The sequence below is a fragment of the Rutilus rutilus genome (assembly GCF_951802725.1).
Source record: "Rutilus rutilus genome assembly, chromosome: 6".
In the NCBI taxonomy this organism is placed as follows: Eukaryota; Metazoa; Chordata; class Actinopteri; order Cypriniformes; family Leuciscidae; genus Rutilus; species Rutilus rutilus.
Genome location: NC_140214.1, coordinates 21,814,754 through 21,837,472, shown reverse-complemented (window position 1 = coordinate 21,837,472; position 22,719 = coordinate 21,814,754). Strand labels below are relative to the sequence as shown.

Genomic DNA, 22,719 nt, shown 5'->3' with positions numbered 1-22,719 from the left:
TCTTATGATTCATATAGTATTAAAGAGGTCAAGCAGCACATGATGTTTCTTTATTTGTGTTGACGTGGTTTTGTATGTCATAAGTGGATTATGATTTGCTTAGAACTCGAGATTACTGAGCTTAACTTCAACTGTTCATACACAGTGGATTTATCCTTGATTGAACTTCACAATTCTTAATGCATACTGGTCTCAGAAGCAAATGTTTAGTTTCAGAGAACTGAATAATGTAAAGTGTTTCCTTATTTAACTGGAGGCCACTTCCAGAGGCAGCCAGCTTGAGTGGCTGTTGTGTGGTTGAGCACACATCTCTAACATGGAGTATTTGAACCTGAGGGCTATGCTCAAAGGCTCGTGACTAGACAGGACACTCTCTGCTGAAGTGCGATTAGAGGAGCTAGAAGCACAAGTCACTTCCAATTACAACAGACTAAGGGTCTGAGGATCAGCTAAGCTTTCTAGCTACATCTTGCAGCAATTTCCATATCCACAACTGGTGCATTGTGTTCATTTGGTGTTGAGTAACAAACAAAGCAGCAAACTGGCATTATAGAATTATTTGCTTTTGAAGTATTGTTACTGTTGCTGTAACTATTTTGTAGCAAGTAGCCTTGTAGCATCGCTTGATAGTTAACAGTTCTACCGACTGTATTTTAACGACTATATATAGAGTTGCTTGTATCTTAGCTACAGTTTCATAATAGATTGAATAGTTTTATTTTTTTGGTTCTGGAAAGACATATTTTTAATGTTTTAAACAATCAACACCCAGGTACACAACGGTCCAACCTATTTAATGTGCTGTATTTTTCTTTTCATTTGCATCAAACTAAATATAGCTTGTACGCTGAGTAAATTCCATTAGTTAAATGTGAGTGGGTCACAATGTTTCTCAAAACAAATTTTCACAGATTTCTGTACTTGAACGGTGGGTTGTAGTTATTTGACAGTTGCCCTTTTCATGAGAACAAATCCTCTGTAAGAGTTCATTGCCTCCACCAGGGAAAACAAACGGACAAAGATTAATGGGCAGTGATTAACTAACATGCCCCTGTAATATTGGCTTATTTGTATTACAGCATTATCAACTTTTGCATCTGTGGATTTACAAATCATTATGACTACTGAAAAAAGAGATGAACTTTTGCTTCAATTAAGTTTCCAAGGACGTTTCAGAAACACAAATTGGATGTGGCAGTCACTTGGGTTAAAGTTTGAAGTATTATCGTGTTCTTCGGTTCTTTCTATTCATCTCATCATTATTCTGTGGTGAATATTTCTCCTTTCAGTTTTAAAACAGAGACACCAGGGAGCCTCAAGCCATACTCAACATGTAAACTCAGTTTCTTTAATATGTCCCCATTTCAGCAAAGTCATTTTCATGTTTCCCACAATTTTCAAGCAGAAGCGTTACAAATCTTGCTTTCTAACTCAGGGCAATTCTTACTTCAAAATATAAATAAAATCATTTCAATTTTAGTTCTCCCCTTTTTTACTACTAACCACTGCTTCTTGTTTTGTTGTTGTTGTTTTGTGTGGACAGACAAGACATGCGCTTCTAGATTTAAGTGTGATTCACATCAGATATTAAAGTGAAAGTCCCGGCTGATCTCCTGTGCTTTCCAGCAAGTTTCGTTCTCGCAGCCAAATTAGGTCCAATTAAACCTGAGTGATGCTGCCTTTTAAACACTGCACATCCTGGGTCTGAGAGACACAGGCCGTTAGGAGAGGAAGGGATCAGATCTTCAGCGCATGACGATGGTGACAGGCCTTTTCCTCCTGTCTGCTACATTTATCCCAGCATCCACATGCATATTAATGGACAGCTTCCACACTCTCTTCCCTCTCTCCCGTTCCCTCTCCCTCTCTCTCTCTCTCTCTCTCTCTCAGAGCCTGCGGTTGAGCAGTGCTCAAAGATTTATGCCCTCAATTTGAATGTCCCTACTTGGGTGTTTGTGTTGAATGCTGCAATATTTATCATGTTATTTTAATGATCTGAGGGACTTTCCTCTCTAAAAATATTCTTAATATATAATAAAATTCACCCAGTGGGTTGTGATGAAAATGAAACAGGCTGATTAAAGCAGGCGATCCCTATTGTGCGGTTTGTTTGTTTAGGCTTTGTTTGTGATGGTATGCAGTTTAGGTGGGTTGTTCTTATATATTTTTGATAAGCAAATGGCAGACAAGGGTAAAATGAGATTAAATGGGACAACTGCACAGATATGATATTCAGGGAGGCTAAGAGACATTGTTTCAAGACCCGTGGTAATCTTTTGAACACTATTTTCTTTCATGTTTACATATTTCCTAGTGAAACTAAACATATTAAAGGTGAAGAGGAATTTTAGGGGGAGCGATGTTCTCATTCTAAAGTGCGTTTGATTGGACAAAATTCTGTGTAGTTCTGTATAAGTGACCACTGACCAATATTTTTTTCTCTTTTTCCCAGAGGAGACTGAATTTTTATAGTTTTAAGTTGCTAAAAGTGAATGTAGCAGTACGCTAGCATATAAACTCAGCAAAAAAAGAAACACCCTTTCAGGATATTGTATTTTAAAGATAATTTTGTAAAATTTGAATACACTTTACAGATCTTTATTGTAAAGTGTTTAAACAATGTTTTTCATGCTCGTTCAATGAAACATAAGCTATTTTTGCACGTGTACCTGTGGAACAGTCCTTAAAATGCTAACCGTTTACAGACTGAAGAAAATTGTCTCAGTTCCAATAACTTAGGACATTAAAGAGACCATTATACTCATTCTGGAAAACACCAGGAGAAATATGCCCAGGGTCCTGATCAACTGTGTTAACATGATATAGTCCTGCTGCAAGGAGGCATGAGGACTGCAGCAATAAACTGCAATGTCCGTAATGTAAGGCTTCTAAGTCCAAGACGCTACAAGGGAGACAGGATGGACAGCTGAAACAATCCACTTGTAACCATATGTCCTCTCAGACGTTTTCGAGAACTTGCAAGTGCCTTGGTGGAAGAGTGAAGAAACATCTCACAGCAAAATCTCAGTCAATGAAGATGAAATACACTGTAGGACTTAAAACTGCTGCTGGCCACACCAGATACTGACTTGAGACTGACCCACGCTCTGTTCATGGACTTTTTTTCCATTTAGGTCTCATTTGTTGAATCTTTTTGTTCATACAAATATTTACACATAGTAAGAAATTTGCTGGAAAAAAGCAGTTGAAAGTGGGAGGATGTTTCTTTTTTTGCTGATATGTATGACCTCAAAGCAATCAGAAATAGACTAAAAGCCATACATCTCTCATTTCAATTTAATGGTGTTTAAGGGACTGTGTGAAAAAAAAATTGTTTTGATTTGTAGGAAGTGACTTCTTGTCTCTTCTACAGCTGGTGATGGAGTTCTGTGGCGCGGGCTCAGTGACAGACCTGATCAAGAACACCAAGGGCAACTCGCTGAGGGAAGACTGGACCGCTTACATTAGCAGAGAGATCCTCAGGGTAACAGCTCAAGTCACTGTGCTTTATTCACTGTCTTCCCTGCTGGGAAAATCAGCTTCAAACCAGCATTTGGAACATGCTTGCTGTTTTAGGTGGTTTACCAGTCCAAACCAACTTGGCTAAGGCAGTTTACCAGGTCCACTGGCTGATATTCCACCTGGTCAACCACATAGACCAGCTAATGACCATAGATCGCAACTTTTGACTGAAAAAAAAAAAACCTTACAGCCCTAAAAAGTGTTATATGGATAGTTTAAATTTCACCAAACAAAATAGAGGAATAATCTAAACCTATATAATGTAAATATTTTTCTGTGGAACACATGTTTTTGTATAATTTATATACAATAAAAAGTATATAATGATAGAACCATACATTTCATCTGCGGTGTTCAAAGTGTATTTCAGCACTCTAATCAAATACACTACAATTCAAAAGTTTGGGGTCTTTTGAAAGACAGTGTATAAGGTATGCATTCAGAAGACTTCATAGATGACGCATGCATCATTTTGTGCTCCACAGTAAAAAATAGCATGATGCCGGTTTGAAATTACTTGAGGATCTGAAAATAATAGTAAAGATTTTCTGTCTATTATACTATTCTTTTAAGGTACTTAATGTTTGAATGTCATTGCATTAGACAAAATATTAAACCAAGTGACATTTATTTTAAATAAAGACAAACAAACATGTTGAAAAAACATCTCACACACACACACACACACACACACACACACACACACACACACACACACACACACACACACACACACACACACACACAATGCTTGTTAGGGTTTAAATGTAAAACTAAATGTGAAACCTATTTATAGTTAATAAATGGTACTCACTCACAGCCTAACTTGTGAATGAAGGATTCTGCCATTCTACTGTCCTTATTCTCTCTTAATTCATGTTTGTCTCTCTGCCAGGGTCTCACTCATCTCCACCATCACAAAGTCATCCACAGAGACATCAAAGGCCAGAATGTGCTGCTAACAGAGAACGCTGAGGTCAAACTAGGTAAGAGTGCAGCCCTGAGGCTCAGATAACTTTGCATAGCATTTACAGTCCTCGCTGTGACTGTGCATAGGGGGTTTCAAAGCAAAGGAATGCGAGAGGAGCACGGCCCAGCAATGCTAATGCGCTGTTGTCCTTTAGCGGCGCCCCCTTTTAATACTCAGTGAGGAAATTATCATTGACTGTGAGACCAAGTAGGGTGGCTCAGAGGTAAATCAATTTAGCCAGTGTGGGGTAAATAATTGATCATTCTTTAGTTGACAGTCTCTACTCTAGCAGATTTCCTGAATATGCTCAAGGCTGAATGATAAAAGTTTGGACTTTTCAAAACAAATCTTTTTGTTTTACTGTCTCTCTCTGCCCTGAGTACATTGGCTTTTATCTCATTACATCTTCATTTGCAATGTGAGGAGAGGGCAATTGCCTGAAGGCACAGGCATTTGCATATATTGGTTCAATTTAGCATACCTAGGTAAACTAGCATCTTATGTAATCCAGTACTTTACAGGAAGTCATGTATCTTGACAGCATGTTTGGCACTAATCAAAGCTACGGCGCCTGTGGCCCTTTGCCCTATAGCACATTGTGTAAGCATTTTAAGTTTCAAGTGACAAGCAATTGGTCTACACTAGATGTAAAACTGCATCGCCACGCAATCACAGCCAGTCAAACGTGTTTGAAGTTGAATGTACAGTTTTGGATCAGCTTGGGCTTCTCAGCATAAAGGTGTGTTCACATTATAGAAATTTTGGAGAAATTCAGAACAAAACAAAATTTTGTGGTCAACAGTGTTATGATGCATGAAGAACTGCTTACACAGAAGTGTCATTCCGTGTCAACTTAAGTCCCAGACAAATTTTTTTTATTTTGATTAACTTTTTTTTTATTTATTTTTTTTATAAGTACATAAAAGAATGGGAAAAAGGACTTATAGTGTTTTTTGCCCCAAGTTTGTATGCCTGTTACTCAAGAAGTATTAAAGATATATTAATACCCTTTTAGATTCTGGTTCTTAGCAAACCTTTCTTTTGGTATCTTCATTTTAAAAGCCCTATATAATTCAGTCCCAGAGATATGGAGATCTTAATGCGGGTCCATGAGTAAATTGGTCAATTGTACACATTTTTGATGGTCAGAAACCAAATGTGGGTCACTTTTCATACAGCTGATACTTGTTTAAAGGGGAATGTCTGAAGAACAAATGATACTGAAACTAGAAATGTATTGTATATTTTTTAAGTAATTTTTACCCCCGTAATTTGGCTACAAATCTCATGTGAAAATGGTCATGTTGACGCCCCTCTACAAAATAGTGGATTAAATATACAGCCATTACATTTAGAATTTTGGCTTTCATCACTCTTTATGTTTGTCTTTCTTCAGAAAAGATAACAAAGTAAAAAATTTGAGCTGGGAAGTTTCTGAAATTTGGTTAATTTGACATGGAATGACCAAGAAGTCAATTTCTGTTGGTCAACACGAGCGAAATCTGCATGGGGGATCTTTTTTCCCTCTCCTGCTAAACTCCACGATGTGACCGCACGTTGACACTGCAGAAATTGAAACCCGCAGTGACTGACAAGATGTCTTTTCACTTGTCAGAACAAAAATGTTTTTTAACACCTGGTTAGAACACTGAACAGACTGGTTTCCTCTCTCTCTCTCTGTTTCATCTGAACCCCAGTGGACTTCGGTGTGAGTGCACAGCTGGACCGCACCGTGAGCCGCAGGAACACTTTCATCGGCACCCCTTATTGGATGGCACCAGAGGTCATTGCGTGTGATGAGAATCCTGAGGCCACGTATGACTATAAGGTGAGCTTTCCTCTCTCAGACATGTATAATCTGTATCATATGATACTACATGGTCTTCTTTAAGTGATAGTCTAGTGTCTCACATCGTGAGAAAACGCACATAAATGCATTTTGGACGTGGCCGTGCCGCTGCTGATGGAGATGCTGCTCTGTAACAGCAAAACAACAGAACGCTCTTATTTCGAATTGGTCTGCAGTGATTTAGCCGGTAGGAGAGTATTGATCACGGGTCCTCAATTTACTCAATACACATGTGAGCATATGCAATCAAAATCAAATAAACTCTCCTCGGAAACAATTTAGTCACCATTATCCACGAATCACTCAGGCTAATACAGTGATCCGTGCCACGGCTGGCAGTGTTGATAATGTCACAGTAATAGAATAAGCAAACTTCCCTGTCCAGAGAAATATTGGCCTGTTTCTTTCCAGCATTATGCTTTAGTCCATTTCAATGCATGTTTAAGAATTCATCCCTGGTTTAGTTCAAAGCTCAGACAAATGTAATGTAAGAAAGTGATTTTATTGCAGGATGAAATGTCATCTGTATGCAGTGGTTTTACTCACTGCTGCTTTGCCATTTATAATGTCATATCAAATTGCAGACATATCAGAGACTTGATGCTCAGCACCACTAATAAAAGTCTGAATTGTATTGGGTTTGCCTTCTGTTAGAAATTGTTTGTCCTTTTTCAACATATCCTCTGCGAAAGGAATTGAAATATTAGATTAGCTTTTTTTTATTGTATTTTATTTGAGATTAGCTTTTTTTTTATAACCCTGTTATTAATATTTGTCTACAATGACATAATAAACATAAAAATGAAATAGACGTTAAATAAAGAAAGGGTCCGAATTATTTTACTACTTGAGGGTCACGATTCTAAGGACAATAACTTTTTTGTAGTGGGAAAAATCATGTACAATGTGGCACATCTAAATGTTGTTTTTAATCAATTTTAATGTTTTTACTAGAATCTATTTCTTCCTTTTTCTTTTTTCCATCTAAATCTAAATAAAATAAAAAATCGATATTTTATGATTTCAGTTTATTGGTAGTCAAGAGGTCAAGACCTCTGATATTTTTAATGAGAATTCAGAAATGTGATGTTCCTGTTCATGACAGGTGCTTTGGATAAGAAATTTACAGCAGTGTGTGTCTGTGTGTCTCTGATAGAAGAGTGAAGTCTTACAGAACATTTCTCACGTATTTGTTTTTAAATTCAAGAGATGTGGACAAATCATTCAACGTGTTGTCATAGAATGCACAGTACTGTTATAGTTCCAGAGAAACTGACAGGCAGCCAGACTTCCATAGAAGAGAAACTAAAGGTTTGCTGTTTGCACACTTGTTGTTACCTTTGTCGGCAGCGAGAAACAATAAAGAAGGGAATCTGGGATGGGTGAGTCACTGTGGTTCTAAAATAAACTATGAATACTTTAGTCATATCTCATCCTTTGCTTGGATTAATCAGTCATTAATCACTGATATATCTACACATGTGAACAGGGTCGGGAATTAACCAGTGCAGTGGGTAAAAATGTCTCAGAAAGTTACATTTTTAAAAATATATTTTATAGCATTTTTTTTAGAAATATCTAGTGAGTTTAGGAGAGCCTCCCCCAACACAATAGCTGTCTGATTTGTTCTATATTCACTCAAAGCTGAGTCCGGAATGTGGAGTTAATATAAATATCAGTTTAATGTGAAGAAAATGTGTAACTGAAATTACGTTAACAACTACTGTGAAGTTGTAGAGCTGCATAATCTAACATAAGGACCAGAACATTATTGCAGTGTATTCTAGCAGATTGTTTTGTTATGTCTTGTGCATTTATTTTGTAACCGCTGTAGTAATCCAAACTGAGACTTGATGGCCCGACATGCTGTGTGATTTATATGATTAGAAAAAAAGCCCTCATAAAGGTGAACAAAATTTGCGACACTTCCTTTGACTGGTTAAGAGCGAATTGCGTCGAACAACACCCTTAATGGTGGTAATACAGTATCGCTCAAGCTCTCATGGCTTATTGCTTCAGTTGAGGTTGTGTGCACTGTTTAGGATATTATTAGATTTCTAATGTAAATGTATGTCTGAGCGATATTGGTGTGGTTGTGGTGGTTGTCAACAGCCTTAATCAAACTGATGAGATGTTTCCTGTAGATGAGTTTTGAGGTTCAAAGTAATTTTAAGACCTGCTTTGACAAGTCAGTTTCAATTGTAATCTAAATACTGTTTTTGGTAGTTTAAAATGCTACAATGATTTAATTTCCCCCATATATATGAATTTGAAAAAAAAAAAAAAATTGTTATATAAAAACCAGTTGAATGATTACAGTCAAGATGACATGTGGGACAGACCAAATTTACACAGTGGCATACAGATGAATTTAAATCCAGCAACTTTTTTACTTGGTTAATTGTATGTTATCTAATATCTCTACGCTTTTTTCTATGAAGTCTTGAGTTTTTTTGTGTCCTGTTTTACGTGAAGTTTCCTCTCTCTCTTGTGTTTCAGAGTGACCTGTGGTCGTTGGGAATCACAGCCATTGAAATGGCCGAAGGAGCCCCACGTAAGTAAAACGATTCGGGTTTATATTATCATAGCAGAGCTATATGCCATCCAAAGCTACATTAAGACAGGGCTACTTTTGGAAAGCGCAAGGGCATAAAAGCAGAATCCTCGCTCTTAATTTTTGTAGAAATTCATCCAAAAAATTTACATTTTATTAAATAACCCTGAAGCAATGCAAACACTGCATTAAATACTTAAAAATACTTTCTTTTCGTTGAAACTTGTTGGACGCAAGCCAACGCATATAAACAAATAACAGACTGTGTGTTGAGTCCTGTTGCATTATGGCATTGGCTGAAGCATATGTGAAGGTCACAGACGTCTTCCTTGCATCTGTTAGATATATAAGACTCGCTCTTCGCTCCGTCCTCAGCGGTCAGTGTCTGGACCAGCCATGTGAGCTGCTCTCAGTGGAAGGCTGTCTCACAGATGGCTGAGCAGTGATGGATAGGCAAAGGGCAGGCAGACTGTAGTGATCTTGTCCTGGCTGGAGAGGGGAATAATCCTGTAGGAAGGTGCCCTGGCAGGGTGGTACTGCTTTGGCCAGGGGACAGAAAGCTGCTGGGCAGTGCACTTGAGGACAGATCTGCCTTTTCTTTTTAATGTAGTCTATTGGTGAGATGACTCACCGTTGTGACTGCTGACAACAAACACATTTTCATTTGGGCATGTATTTTTGTTGGCACTGGCATACTGGCCCTCGGTATGTAGCAACAGATCTGTGTCCAAAAGTGACATTGCTGGTCAAACTCGCTAAGCTCGACCGTCCTCTAGTTTGGAATCAGCTTGCCAACCCTGCTGCCAGGCTGAAAGACATCGTACCCTCAAACCGTGACCATTCTGTGCTGGGAAGTTGCTTGCACTTGCCATGTAGTCTGATACTTGGCATCTGTTTATTCAAGCCACACAATCCTATTCCAGAGTTGATATTAGCTTCGTATTTTGTTGATTTGTTGAAAGCTAGCTGTTGGACTTCACAAGAATGATGAATATTTTGTTTTTAACCTCTTGTTGATGCATGATGTTGTTCATATCTCTCTCTCTCTCTCTCTCTCTCTCTCTCTCTCTCTCTCTCTCTCTCTCTCTCTCTCTCTCTCTCTCTCTCTCTCTCTCTCTCTCTCTCTCTCTCTCTCTCTCTCTCTCTCTCTCTCTCTCTCTCTCTCTCTCTACATACATACACACACACACACACACACACACACACACACACACACACACACACAGAGCATTACATTTATGCATTACATTTATGCATTAGAATTTTACATTTTAACTTTCATTGTCAGTGTTCAAAACAAGTGTCGCAAAATTGGAGAGTAGTTTATCAGTATATTTTATAATATATTTACAACACACACATACTGTACATACATGTATAAAACATTTCTGCAAATGTATATTTATATAATAATATTTGATTTATTTTTTGACACAAGGGTAAATCAAGCACATGATTTGTCACATGTGAGGGAAAGTTTGGGCCATGTTCAACTGCATTGTGAATTAAGCCTTTATTTAAAAATATATATATTTTCTGTAAGTGCTTTCTTGAACTGAGGATGAATGTTAAATAAGGGATTTTGATCATATTAATATAAGCAATTTGTATATTTTAGCTTGTCATGGTTCTGAACATTGTCTAATCAGAATTAAGTATTTAAGAGAGCGTAATAAACAGAAATATGCATTCTACTTTTCTGCTTTAGCTTTAAAGAGTACATTACAGCATATAAACAAACTCTCATGGATATTTGTCCTGTCAGTTGGATTGAGATGTGCTGGACAGTGTTAGTCAGCACAACACATCCAGTGTTAACGTTCTCCTCTCTTTCTCCACAGCCCTTTGTGACATGCACCCAATGAGAGCCCTGTTTCTGATCCCTAGAAACCCGGCTCCCAGGCTCAAGTCCAAGAAGTGGTGAGTGCCCCTTCTCTTTTGTTCACAAAGGTCACAAGACCAGACCCCCAGTCCAGAGCTTCTGCGACACCAAACAAGATCTCGCAAACACTCTGTCCAATCTACTATTAATCAAAAAGTCCTGAACACTTCTTCACTGTTCACTTCATCTGTCACATGTGATCTTCATTTGATATGTCAGCCCGTTCAAGCACAAACACCTTGAGAAAGGTTGCTTGTCACTCTAGACATACAGGTTTTTCAGTCTGCGACTGATATTACTTGATTTCTAAACGTTTGAACAAACTGTCTGGAAATGCACACCCACATCGGTTGTTCTTACCAGATGCTTGATATACAAAACAAGGTGACAAAAACAAGAAAGAAACGCCTGCAGCATTCCCTCAAGCTCTTCCTCATATCTACAGGTCTAAAAAGTTCCAGACATTCATTGAGAGCTGTCTGGTGAAGAACCACAACCAGAGGCCCAGCACAGAGACCCTCCTCAAACATTCCTTCATTCGAGATCTGCCCAATGAGAGGCAAGTCCGCATCCAGCTCAAGGACCACATCGACCGAACCAAGAAGAAGAGAGGCGAGAGAGGTGAGCCTTATCAGATATATTAGACATGTCTCGCTTTGTGTGCTACTCATGTCAAAACAAATGACCATCTTGTACCATGAAGATGGAAACAGGTATGTGCAGCACAGAGCTGAGTAAAATTCCCTCACCAGACACTTAATCTCTGCTGAGTTTGACATTTAGCATTTATCACATACACATGACCTCCATTCCTCATTTTCCATTTAGCTTGCCTTTTCCCCCGTATAGCCCCTTAAATTGCTGCTCGAAGTTATATAATATGAGTTTAGCAATATTGCCCTTCTCCAAATGGCCATTTTGACTTTGTCTCAAATATAGGTTGAAAATGAAGGATGGTGGTGTGCTGTTATAAATGATGTTGAGAAGAGAACAGTTTGAGAAGATTTAGATTTAGATCTAAACCAGGGCATGTAGGTAGATCAGAGTTAAGTGTAAAAAATGATATACATTTTACAATTAAACTGATCAAAACTGACAGTAAAGAGATTTATAATATATATATAATTATTATTATTTTTTTTTTATTATTATTTTTTTTACTTTCTATTCATCAAAGAATCCTGGAGAAAGTAACAGTTTACACGAAAGTATTAAGCAGCACAACTGTTTTCAACATTTTTGAGCAGCAATTCAGCATATTAGAAAGATTTCTGAAGGATCATGTGACACTGAAGACTAGAGTAATGATGCTGTAAATTCAACTTTACCATTACAGGAATAATATTACAAATAGAAAACGGTTATTTTAAATCGTAATAATATTTCATATTTTCATATAATAATATTAGTGTTTATAAACAATATTAGTCCAAATAAATACTTGTGAACATAAGAGACTTCTTTCAAAAACATTCAAAAGTCTTACAGACCCCAAACTGAATGGTAGTGTATACAGAGGCCCCAAAACACATTTAGGCACCTTTGTACAATTAAAATGCTTAAATTTCGTTCTCTTAGAAACAAAATATGAAGCTAACTATATTAAACTACATTTTTAGCAAAATTATTGAGACACAACCAGAAAGTGTTATTTTTAGTCATCTGAAACCTGAAATTGTTATACATACAACTTGTCAGATATTCTGTTAAATACTGTTTGTCTCTTAACAGCTAAGATTACTCTTAGGTATGGTAGTACAGCTTATGTAATTCTAAATGTCAGAGAGAGAGTGGATAATGGTTGTTAAAAAGCAAATTCTGTTTGTGACTGGTGCTTGAAACCTTAAACATCATGAGTACACCTCATGCTACAAAATCATAGAATATTGGCACTTTGAAAGCAGATAGATGCTTTAAGGACACAGAATGTCATGGTACCTGATAGGGATCAAATCAGGGAGGGTTTTGCATGTCTGAAATGTGACATCAGGACATTTTTTTTTACACCTGCAGATGAGACCGAGTACGAGTACAGTGGGAGTGAAGAGGAGGAGGAGGAGCATGACATGGGAGAACCCAGGTACAACCTTGCATGAGTTGTTTGGGCTTGGGTTTTCTAGTGGGCATACAATTATAAGGGAACTGGATGTGGGTATATGGGACAAAACTAATCGAAACGTCCAATGATCATTCCCCATACAGCTCCATCATCAACATACCAGGAGAGTCCACTCTAAGGCGGGATTTCCTACGCCTGCAGCTGGCCAATAAGGAACGATCAGAGGCCCTGCGCAGACAGCAGCTGGAGCAACAGCAGAACGAGGGACACAAGCACCAATTACTGGCAGAGAGACAGAAACGCATCGAGGAACAAAAAGAACAGAGGCGCAGGCTAGAAGAGGTTTGCTTATAGTGTGTGTGTGTGTGTTGGCAAACTTGAGTTTACCATAACCGTCTTGGTTTACACCAGCTGTTGTCTCATGGTACAGGACTCATTATAGGTTAAAAAACTTTAGCTGCTCTGAGCTAATATGAATGGCACTTTTCTTATTATAAATCCACGAATGAGCCTCTCTGCATTTACTCACTTAGACCTGCTTAGTGATTTAAGATATCTATTTAAAGGTGCACTATGTAATTTTTAGCGGCATCTAGTGGTGAGGTTGCGAATTGTAACCAACAGAAGTTACGGTGGCCAACAGGAAAAGATGTCGTCGTCTGAGACAGCAGAGAGTAGCCAGTTAAGCAATGAGGTTTCTTTACAAAGATAAATTGGATTTACTTCATTTTTCAGTAAATCGATATGTTATTGCAAATTATTGTTACTTGTTCATCATTGCGTCAGTGTTTTATTCGCTGACTTTAGCTAGCTTCTTTGCATGAAGAACAACATAGTGACGAAACGCGTTTGTCCGTTTAGGGCTACTGTAGAAACATGTCGGTGCATTTCAATGTAAGGGGACCCGCGGTGTTTGTAGGTAGAAATGGCTCATTTTAAGGTAATAAAAACATAGAGTATGCTGCATTATGGGAAGCAGGCAACGGAACATTCTAATAATAAGCTAGTTTTCTGTGAAGACTGTTCTTGGAATACAGCATCTATCTATCTATCTATCTATCTATCTATCTATCTATCTATCTATCTATCTATCTATCTATCTATCTATCTATCTATCTATCTATCTATCTATCTATCTATCTATCTATCTATCTTAAATAGTATTATAAATGATTCTAAATACTATAAATTGTGAATATAAAAAAAACATTCCAATGAATCAGTTCAAACTTTCCATTTCAATGAATTGCTTAAACCATGCACTGCATTATTGCTCTAATTTGTTCACAATGTGGGAATTTTACATTAAAATATTTTAGTAACACATATTAAAGTAAATGCAATGTCTCTGTGCTTATAAATTAAAATTGACCATCATTTTACTTGTGGTAGATATGTTAAAAATAGTTTTGTGAAAACTTATGTTTTATAGTCATTTCATTTCTTGCATTTTATTTTATTTTGCTTTGCCTTTTAATTATTTTTTATTTATTTTTGGTTGAAATGATGGCTTCTCTGATTGGAGGAGCTATTTCATTTAAGACATTTTGGAGCAAATACATAAATATTGAAGTGTACATGGACTGTTATCAAAAGGCAAAATCAAAAATATATATATAAAAAATTCCTTTTGTTTTTTTTTGGCTATGTCACCTAGCTCTCATTTACTGGTGTGGATTATGAAGGGCATCAGCTGGTCTGGCTGAATTGGAAATTGAATGTCCCAATAGCATCACACATTAACAAACGACACACTCCAATTGAGTTTTACTAGAGCCTCACTACACATTAAACCAGAGGGCATAGAAGGGGAAATGCTGTTTTTCAGCTTCTTCAATGTTGCTATGTAAAGACTCAACAGGTTTAAGACTGAATTTTATGATTGATTGATTGATTGTGTGTGTTTGTGTGTGTCTTACAGCAACAGCGGCGTGAGCGTGAGCTCAGGAAGCAGCAAGAGATAGAGAGGCATCGCTTTGAGCAACAGGCCCGTCGAGAGGAGGAGAGGAGACAGGCCGAAAGGGAGCAGGTACTCAAGCTGTTTCCCACTGCACTGCTCCGATTATACAGCTGGAAACCAACTACACACTCAATTAATGAAAGTTAATTGTTGTTAAAGTAACCCTGTGAATGGCTCCGTAACGAAAAGGTTCTGCGGAGCCAGATAAGACACGGGAAATGAGAGCACAGCTTTTCTCTTTATCTGCTCCAAGTTGATTGACCATCTAACACCCTTAACTGGGATTGTGTGTGTGACCTTGAACCATTCCCCCGCACATCTCATGATGTATGAAGGGATGGTTGAGTCACTGACTTGATAAATGGATGAGAATATCTTAGTCTTTTTCATTTGTGTGGGTGAGGTTAATTACCTTGCTGAGCTATCTGTATGTTTCTAAGAATGGCTCTGTTAATGCCCGCTGTTTTCCAGAGCTCTGACGCGCACGCTCACTCACACACTGCTCACGCTAAAAAGGTTTTTCCATCATCATCATCATCATCATCATCATCTCACAGTTGCTCTTGAGGACATGGCGATTACACTCCCCACTGTCTGCTCTCACTATCAATATTCTCTCCCACCTATTTTTGTCCTCTCAGGCACACTGCTTCAGGTGTGCTGATGTACAAACCCCCAGTGGGCTCTTTCTTTCCCTCTCCACACATTCACACCCTCCCTTCATCAAAAAAAAAAGAAATTATCTATCATTCTAGCTACCATTCTAGCAATTGTACTATCATTCTAGATAGTTTTTTCTTATATTTCTTTTTATTTCTCAAAAGAAAATCATTTATATAACATACCGAGGTAAAAATCCCCGATTTTAAAGTTAACACATTTTCTAACACATCATTCTAGCTAGTTATCGTTTTTCTATCTATGGTCTAGCTAGCTATCATTCTATCTAGCTATCAGTCTATTAAACAATCATTTTAGCTAAGTTTTTATCTTGCTATCATTTAACCTAGCTAGCTATAATTTCTTTCTAACTATGGTTTCTCCAGCTAGCTATTGTTCTATCTATGGATCTAGCTAGCTAGCTGTCATTTTATCCATCTGTTTTTCTATGGTTCTAGCAAGCTAGTTAACTAGCTTTCGTTCTATCTATCACTGAAAATCGCATACTGCAGGTACTACATTTAGTGTGAAACTTTCTTCTCGGCCGTTAGAAAGGCGTCTTCTATTAAGTATGAATGTGTGTAATGAGAATGAAATTCGGATGCTCTACATTCACCATCTGATCTACCCGTGGTCTCATGGGACAGTAAAGTGTCCATCGGATGCGCACTTCTGAATATCGCTGGGAGTAGTTGGTCATTTAGATACTTTTTGCTAACGGTTTTATGAGTACTATGAATTCGGACATACTACTGCTTTTTGGAAGTAGGCATATTCGGACGCAGGACAAAAGTCAATTGTTTAGATTAATATGTCTTTATGGCTAGCTATCTGTCATTCTGTTGTTCTTTTCATCTCACACTTCTTTATCATCTTCTGTGATATTCTACTGTCACACTTTCATTCTGAATCCTGTAGAAACTGTGATAAACTCAGTCTTCTGTGTTTTCCTGTCTTTCTGTCTCTTGCGTCGTGGCGGGTCTGTAGGAGTATATCCGTCGTCAGTTGGAGGAGGAACAGAGACAGCTCGAGATCCTGCAGCAACAGCTCTTGCAAGAGCAGGCGCTCCTACTGGTAACAGAGAGAAGAAACTCGCCTTGCTGTTGCCCTAAACCCTGTCCCTCCTCTCCCTTGACCCGCCGCTGCGCTGACCCAAATTATATCTCTCTGTTTGTTTATTCCTTTTGTGCTTGCAGAATCACAATTATGTTTATTTTGCATTGATGTATTGAAATGATTGAAGTGTCATTTTTGTTTTGTATTTGTTTGTGCCTGTAATATGTGAGAAATAACAGGTTTTGAAAGAACAAGAACAACAATCTTATCCATTCCATTGGCCAAAAACTTCTTCTTTTTTTTTGTTCAAGAAGCCACCTGTGTCACTACTGTGCCACTGTTCTATGCTCATACGTGCATCAGTTAAATAGAGATTAATTGTAATGTTGTTAACGTATTTATGTACGATACATCATGTGTATTCATGATGACATTTTAATCTACACATTAATGCTGGAAGTCCTTTTTATTGCTATAACTCTTGTACTGTCCCAACAGACGCACAAGAAAACAAGCTGTTATTTGTGTATTGTGTGCAAATAATTTCTCAAGTTGATGGGCAAATGACAGCAGAGCTTTTTTATCTTTAGCAAATTAAAACATTTGTTCCTGTGAAATCCCATGCTTTGATGCAATTTAAGTGAAACCAGGAAAGGTGTAGACCAGAGCAAGTCTTCCCTTCTTTCTCTGCTCTCATGGGAGTTTTGAACTGTGGAGGCCAGAAAGATGCAATAAAACTTGCTTTTCATTGAAGCCACTAGGTAGACTGAGAAGATAAGAGAATGATAAAAGACTGCAAAACTGCACAGAGGACTTTGTTCCAGGTAGTTCAGGTCTATAGCTTCAGATGTAACTTTTTTAGAGGAGTCTAGAGGATACTTGAAACCTTTTTTCTTTTTTCATCTGAAGCTGATCTGAACCATCCCAGATCTCTGCCATCAAGGCAGAACATATGCCTGGCATTGAATGGCGGTTCACCTGGATTTGGTGTGCTCCCATTTGTCTTGAGCAACGTATACCCCTTAAATGATCCAGCATGTGCATGTTTTTGTGTTTGTGTGCCAGTGTATGATCATTGTGCTTGTTTGAATCATTTATTGCAAAGCTCTTTATGTGACATCACACAACAGTTATTTAAACTATCATCCTCTCTCTCTGTGTCTTCAGGAGTATAAACGTAAACAGCTGGAGGAACAGAAACAGGCGGAGAGATTGCAAAGACAGCTCCATCAGGAGAGGGCTTTCCTTGTCTCTCTCCAACAACAGCAACAAGACTCCAGACCTGCAGAGAAGAAGCAACTCTACCACTACAAAGATGCCATTAACCCCAGTGATAAACCTAACTGGGCCAAAGAGGTAGGCAAACTTGAAATTAGACTGAATTTGTCCTTTTTCCAGCATCGCAGCGCTGTGTTACTCCAGGGATGATGCATTTAAGGAACAAGTTCTTTAATGCAAATCTTAGTTTTTGTCCTAACCAGCTGTGACCATGACAAGCAACAAGTACCAGTGAGTTGCACACTCTCTAGCCCCGCCCTCAATGAAATCTGATTGGTCCAAAATCCAGCTCTTAATAACTGTACATTAAACAGCACATTAAACTGTACATTAAATCTTCTTATTGACTTCATGTCAGACACTGTTTCACGTACTGTGCAGACAAACAAATTGCTTGTCACTGGAAACGCATTGTGCCTGGTTAGGAAATTGTGTTGCACTGCAGAAATATTTTCCAGCACACTTTTCAGGGTCAGCAGCCTGGAAACTTTACCTGAAAGTCTAAGACCACTGATGCTGATTCAGCAAAATGAAACTGGACAGATTAACTCTCTTGATTTATCCTAGAATATCAGCAAAATGGCCAGCACAGTCTTCAGTCTTTTTAGAACATTATATATAACTGAAGGAAAAAGTATTTAATGTATTTGTGATGTAATCTGGACTCTTTTCTTTTGATCTACAGTCATCACAGCGTTCTGATTTTGTCTTTGCTTTCCTAGGTCAAGCACACACTACAAGACACAAGGTTGTTGCACAAACTAGTAATCACAGATCTCAAAATGTGTTTTCACACAAGCGTACACGCATATTAAAGTCACTGTGCACGCACGTACACACGCGTACACACACACACACGCGTGCGTACACACACACACGCGGACACACACACGCCTGTACACACACACACAAATAAAAAAAATCTCCTCTGCATTTCTTCTCTAGTTTCCTAAACTAGTTGTCTAATAAATCTGGCATTGTGTACTACAATGAATATTGGCTCTTTGATGAATGCTTTGTTCCTATTTTGTAAGTCGTTTTGGAAAGCATCTGCTAAATGTAAAATTAAAGGCACATTTTAAACAATAAATAGTTGAAAATTTGTTTTTGTGAAGTGTGATGAGATGAAGACTGTAGTCATAATAGTTGTCAATAAAAAGTGTTTCATTTTTTATGGTGCGAATCACCCCCTCATTGTATTTTGTCATGTTGAAATAACGTGATCCGTGGTGTTTGACTGAACGTGGAAGAAAATCACGCTCTTCAGCTGCCGAAGTGAAGTGAAAATGGTTTGAAGACAGACCAACATAGACAAAAAATTGAATGCCGACGTCAGTAAGGGTCCACCATGTGGAAAATCCTGAGTAGTGTTTTTTGTTTGTTGGACAGGTAAGTGAATTTGTGAGCGAGTTTAGACTGCTTTATAAAACTCACTAGTATCAGTGTAAGCTGCATAAAACTCAGAGAGAGTCATGCTGATCCACAGTGCAGTATCTAACACCACTGGTATTTAAAGTATATGAAGAATAGTGACGTTATATCTAGCTAAACTATTACTGAATGCACTTTTAACACGAGAATTGATTCTTAAAAACATGGAAGGAAGGACGGGTCCAGACAGTTTGAAATTCAACATTATATCTGTTACGACTCTTAATGCAACTCACAAGGACTCACACTTGAACATCTTTGGCAACACATTACAAGTTGATGATATGAGACTTTAAGACTTCAGCGTGAAAGCGATATGAGCTTCAGTGTTGTAGTGTGTGCTTGGCTCAGCTGTTTTAGTTTTTTTTTTTTTAACCAACTTAACTGTGTTTAACAAAAAAACTCTTGACTCGCTGTTTCAGGTCCATGGCCGGCCCCTAAAAAAGACCCGACCCATCAACCACAAGCCTTCCTCATCCCCTTCCTGTCAGCAGCATCCCCCCAACTGGACCCCCTCAGTCCCCGCTAAACTGCTTCTCCCTATTAGTGAACAGATCACACAGCATTTACAGAACCGGAAGCAGCAGCAGCCAACCATCCATGTAACAGGCCTGCAAGAAAGTCGAGAGAACATTAGCCAGCAGGTGCACCAGCTTAGGGTCAGCCAGAAGACCAGGCAGAAGGTCTGCGAACGCAAGCCCAACCCAGCGGTCACTAAAGTGGTTAGTTCAGAGGACCTGGCCTCAGCCTCAGAATTAAAGTACTTTCGTAAATTCTGCCCTAGACTAGATGTAGGTGCTGAGCTGGTCCCTCAAATCGCTGTTAACCGGAAGTGTCTGATCACCGATGAGGGGGACTTTCTGTCCCAGTCAGCCCCAGAGCACTCCTTTAGAGATATAATGGCTAAAGATAAGCGTTCAAACTCTGTGCCAAGCAAGGACCTCCTGATGGTACCACAGTGGGAGTGGGCCGTGCCCCTCGCAACATTCGCTTCAGATAAATCGGTTAAAATTAATCGCAGCTCCTCTGCTGTGGACCTGTCTTCAAAGGACCTGCTCGGGCTGAGATTTAAACGGCCCATCTGGCGCTCCAATTCTTTTGAACGTGAGGGCTTTTTTAATGTGCATCGCAAGCCCCATAAAAAGTTCCGTAAAAAGGCTGAGCCACTTAGTTCTGTTTTGCGCTGGATGGGGCTCTCCCCTAGAAGCACACCCAGAGCAAGCCCAGTCTCTTCTAGGTCGCCATCCCCAGTTGGCAGGAACCGCAGCTCATCCTCGATCAGCCCTAATTTATCCCCTGTAGGCTCCCCGTTCTCCTCCTCCAACATGATGACGATCAGGCCCTTCGTTAATTGAGGGAGTTAGCGATCATTGTAAATAGATGTAAATAGCTTTTCTTGAACTGTATTATTGATTTGCTTTCTTAATCCTCAAAATATAATGGAACATACTCGCACAATGTTTTAATTACTGAATACTATTCCAAAATCGATATACGTAAATTATGCAACTGCCCAATTAAACAGACATGTTAACCAGTCGTTCAGTCAGTACTCCACATGTCATAAGCCCCTTCCATTCCCATCTTACTGTCTCTAACTCATCAGTGACATCATGAAAGCCCCTCTGTCTTTTGTTTGACCCTGGTCCTGATTCTGAGCCCCATCAGATGGCCCACCACCCCTACTGGATGGCCTCTGTGTTTGTGTAAGCTTTAGCAGTCGGTGCAGTCCATCGCTGGGTGCTTCTGGGTGCATTGTCCGTTGGTGATGGAGCTCCTCTTTTTCTCTTGCAAGGTGGCATGTGGTGAACTCTGCTAATCATATAAATCAAACAACCTTTGAGAGAGGTTAACGATGAATGGTTTAATATTTAGTCTGAAAAACATCCATTGTATTTTGAACATTGGGAAGTGTTCAGATTTTTTAGCAGTACTACTAGAAAGCTGAATGAGTTCCACAAGTTTCTCTATACCATAACCTAGCCAGCCTCGTCAAGCGCAGAGCAACAGGACATTCTGTCGATCACATTCTGTCAATCTCATTGGTCCATATTCTCAGTTCACATAACAGATTGCTGCAGGGATGATGTCATTTTATATGCCAACCTAGAAGTTAGTGTCACTGTTGTTCCCTTGACAATAGGATTTTCTTTATATTATTGCAGAAAATAAGCTGTTATTTAATCTGAATACTGCTTAATCACCCATTTTTAGACCTTATGAGCATCTTTTTCTGGCTGTTTTTAAGTGCTCTGACAAATTGAGCTCAAAATGAAATGGTTAGAGGCGCACAGCTCATTCCTGCAGCACTTTACTGTACATTGAAAATCAAATATCCTCTTATTGGCTGTGATTGTGTCAGTCCCGCAGTAGTTTCATGTTCATTGAAAACATACAAATGTCTTGTTGCATTGCGCCCGATTAGGACACACTGTTAGATTAACAATACAAGCAAAACTATCTTAACCAATGTAGCCAGTGCTTTTAAACAGCATATGATGGATCATTTAGTTGTAAATAGCCTGAATTATGACTCTTGACATTAGTGTAATCATATCTCTGAGCAAGCTGCCATTCGTCTCCACACTAACCACTCCTTTCTTTTTGAATTTGACAAGCTTCTTCCTCAATAGGGATCTGCATTTCTGAGACGCTAAGATGGTTAACCAATGTCTGTCTAGTTCTTTAAAAGGATCTGTTGGTGCAAACAAAAAGCCCTCAACTTGTGAGACACTGAAAGACTTCACATATTCAGACTTGGACACATTCCACATCTCATGAATACAGATACGGATCGAATTAAATGTTAATGATTACCTTGTTGACTTTCTTAGAAATTAGATAAGAACTAAAATCAAGCAGTGTCTCATATAGTGTGAAGGGGTTTTTCTATTGCCAAAGCAGATTCTTTGCCCATTAAACTTAGTTGAAGTATTTTCCTTCACCTCTCAAAGATCAGTCTCTCTGCTTATAGAAGGTACTGCTCTAACTGATTGTTGTATGAATGATCAACATGCAACGGCTAGATTGCTTTTCTCTTTCAGATGGTGTGATAGTTTCTACTGATTAATTTAAGTAATATTGGCTTGTGCATTTCCCAAGTTTGTCATTTCTGAGGCATTTTTCAGGGTCTTGCTAGTTTTTTTTTTTTGTTTGTTGGTGGTGGCTGGGACAAATGGTATGGCCTGTTCTTATATGGCTTTTTATTATTCATGAAGGTTGAGGAGCGCTCCAAACTGAACCGCCAGAGCTCTCCTGCGCTGCAGCATAAAGTGGCTAACCGTATCTCCGACCCTTCCCTTCCGCCACGCTCCGAGTCCTTCAGCAGTGGGGGTATGCAGCCGGCACGGACCCCTCCTGTACACCGCCCTGTGGAGCCTCAGGTACAACAACATTTAGCCTTTTTTTATTTAAAGCACTCATCTTCAATAGGGATGCACAGTATATCAGGACTATATCATTTTTATTCATTGTTAATTTTCATTTCATTTCATGTAG

General features: G+C 38.7%; 1 protein-coding gene across 1 annotated transcript in view; it reads left to right on the top strand.

The window, feature by feature from the left end:
* The window catches only part of tnika (TRAF2 and NCK interacting kinase a), an 85,732-nt gene that overhangs the window by 45,992 nt on the left and 17,021 nt on the right, over nt 1-22,719 (top strand). The window contains 13 exon segments of the mRNA XM_084412158.1: nt 3,374-3,484; nt 4,418-4,508; nt 6,190-6,320; nt 8,841-8,895; nt 10,737-10,815; nt 11,223-11,398; nt 12,791-12,857; nt 12,980-13,178; nt 14,758-14,865; nt 16,444-16,530; nt 17,680-17,868; nt 19,644-19,943; nt 22,440-22,604. Of these exon segments, the coding sequence (XP_084268284.1) occupies nt 3,374-3,484; nt 4,418-4,508; nt 6,190-6,320; nt 8,841-8,895; nt 10,737-10,815; nt 11,223-11,398; nt 12,791-12,857; nt 12,980-13,178; nt 14,758-14,865; nt 16,444-16,530; nt 17,680-17,868; nt 19,644-19,943; nt 22,440-22,604 (1,758 nt within the window).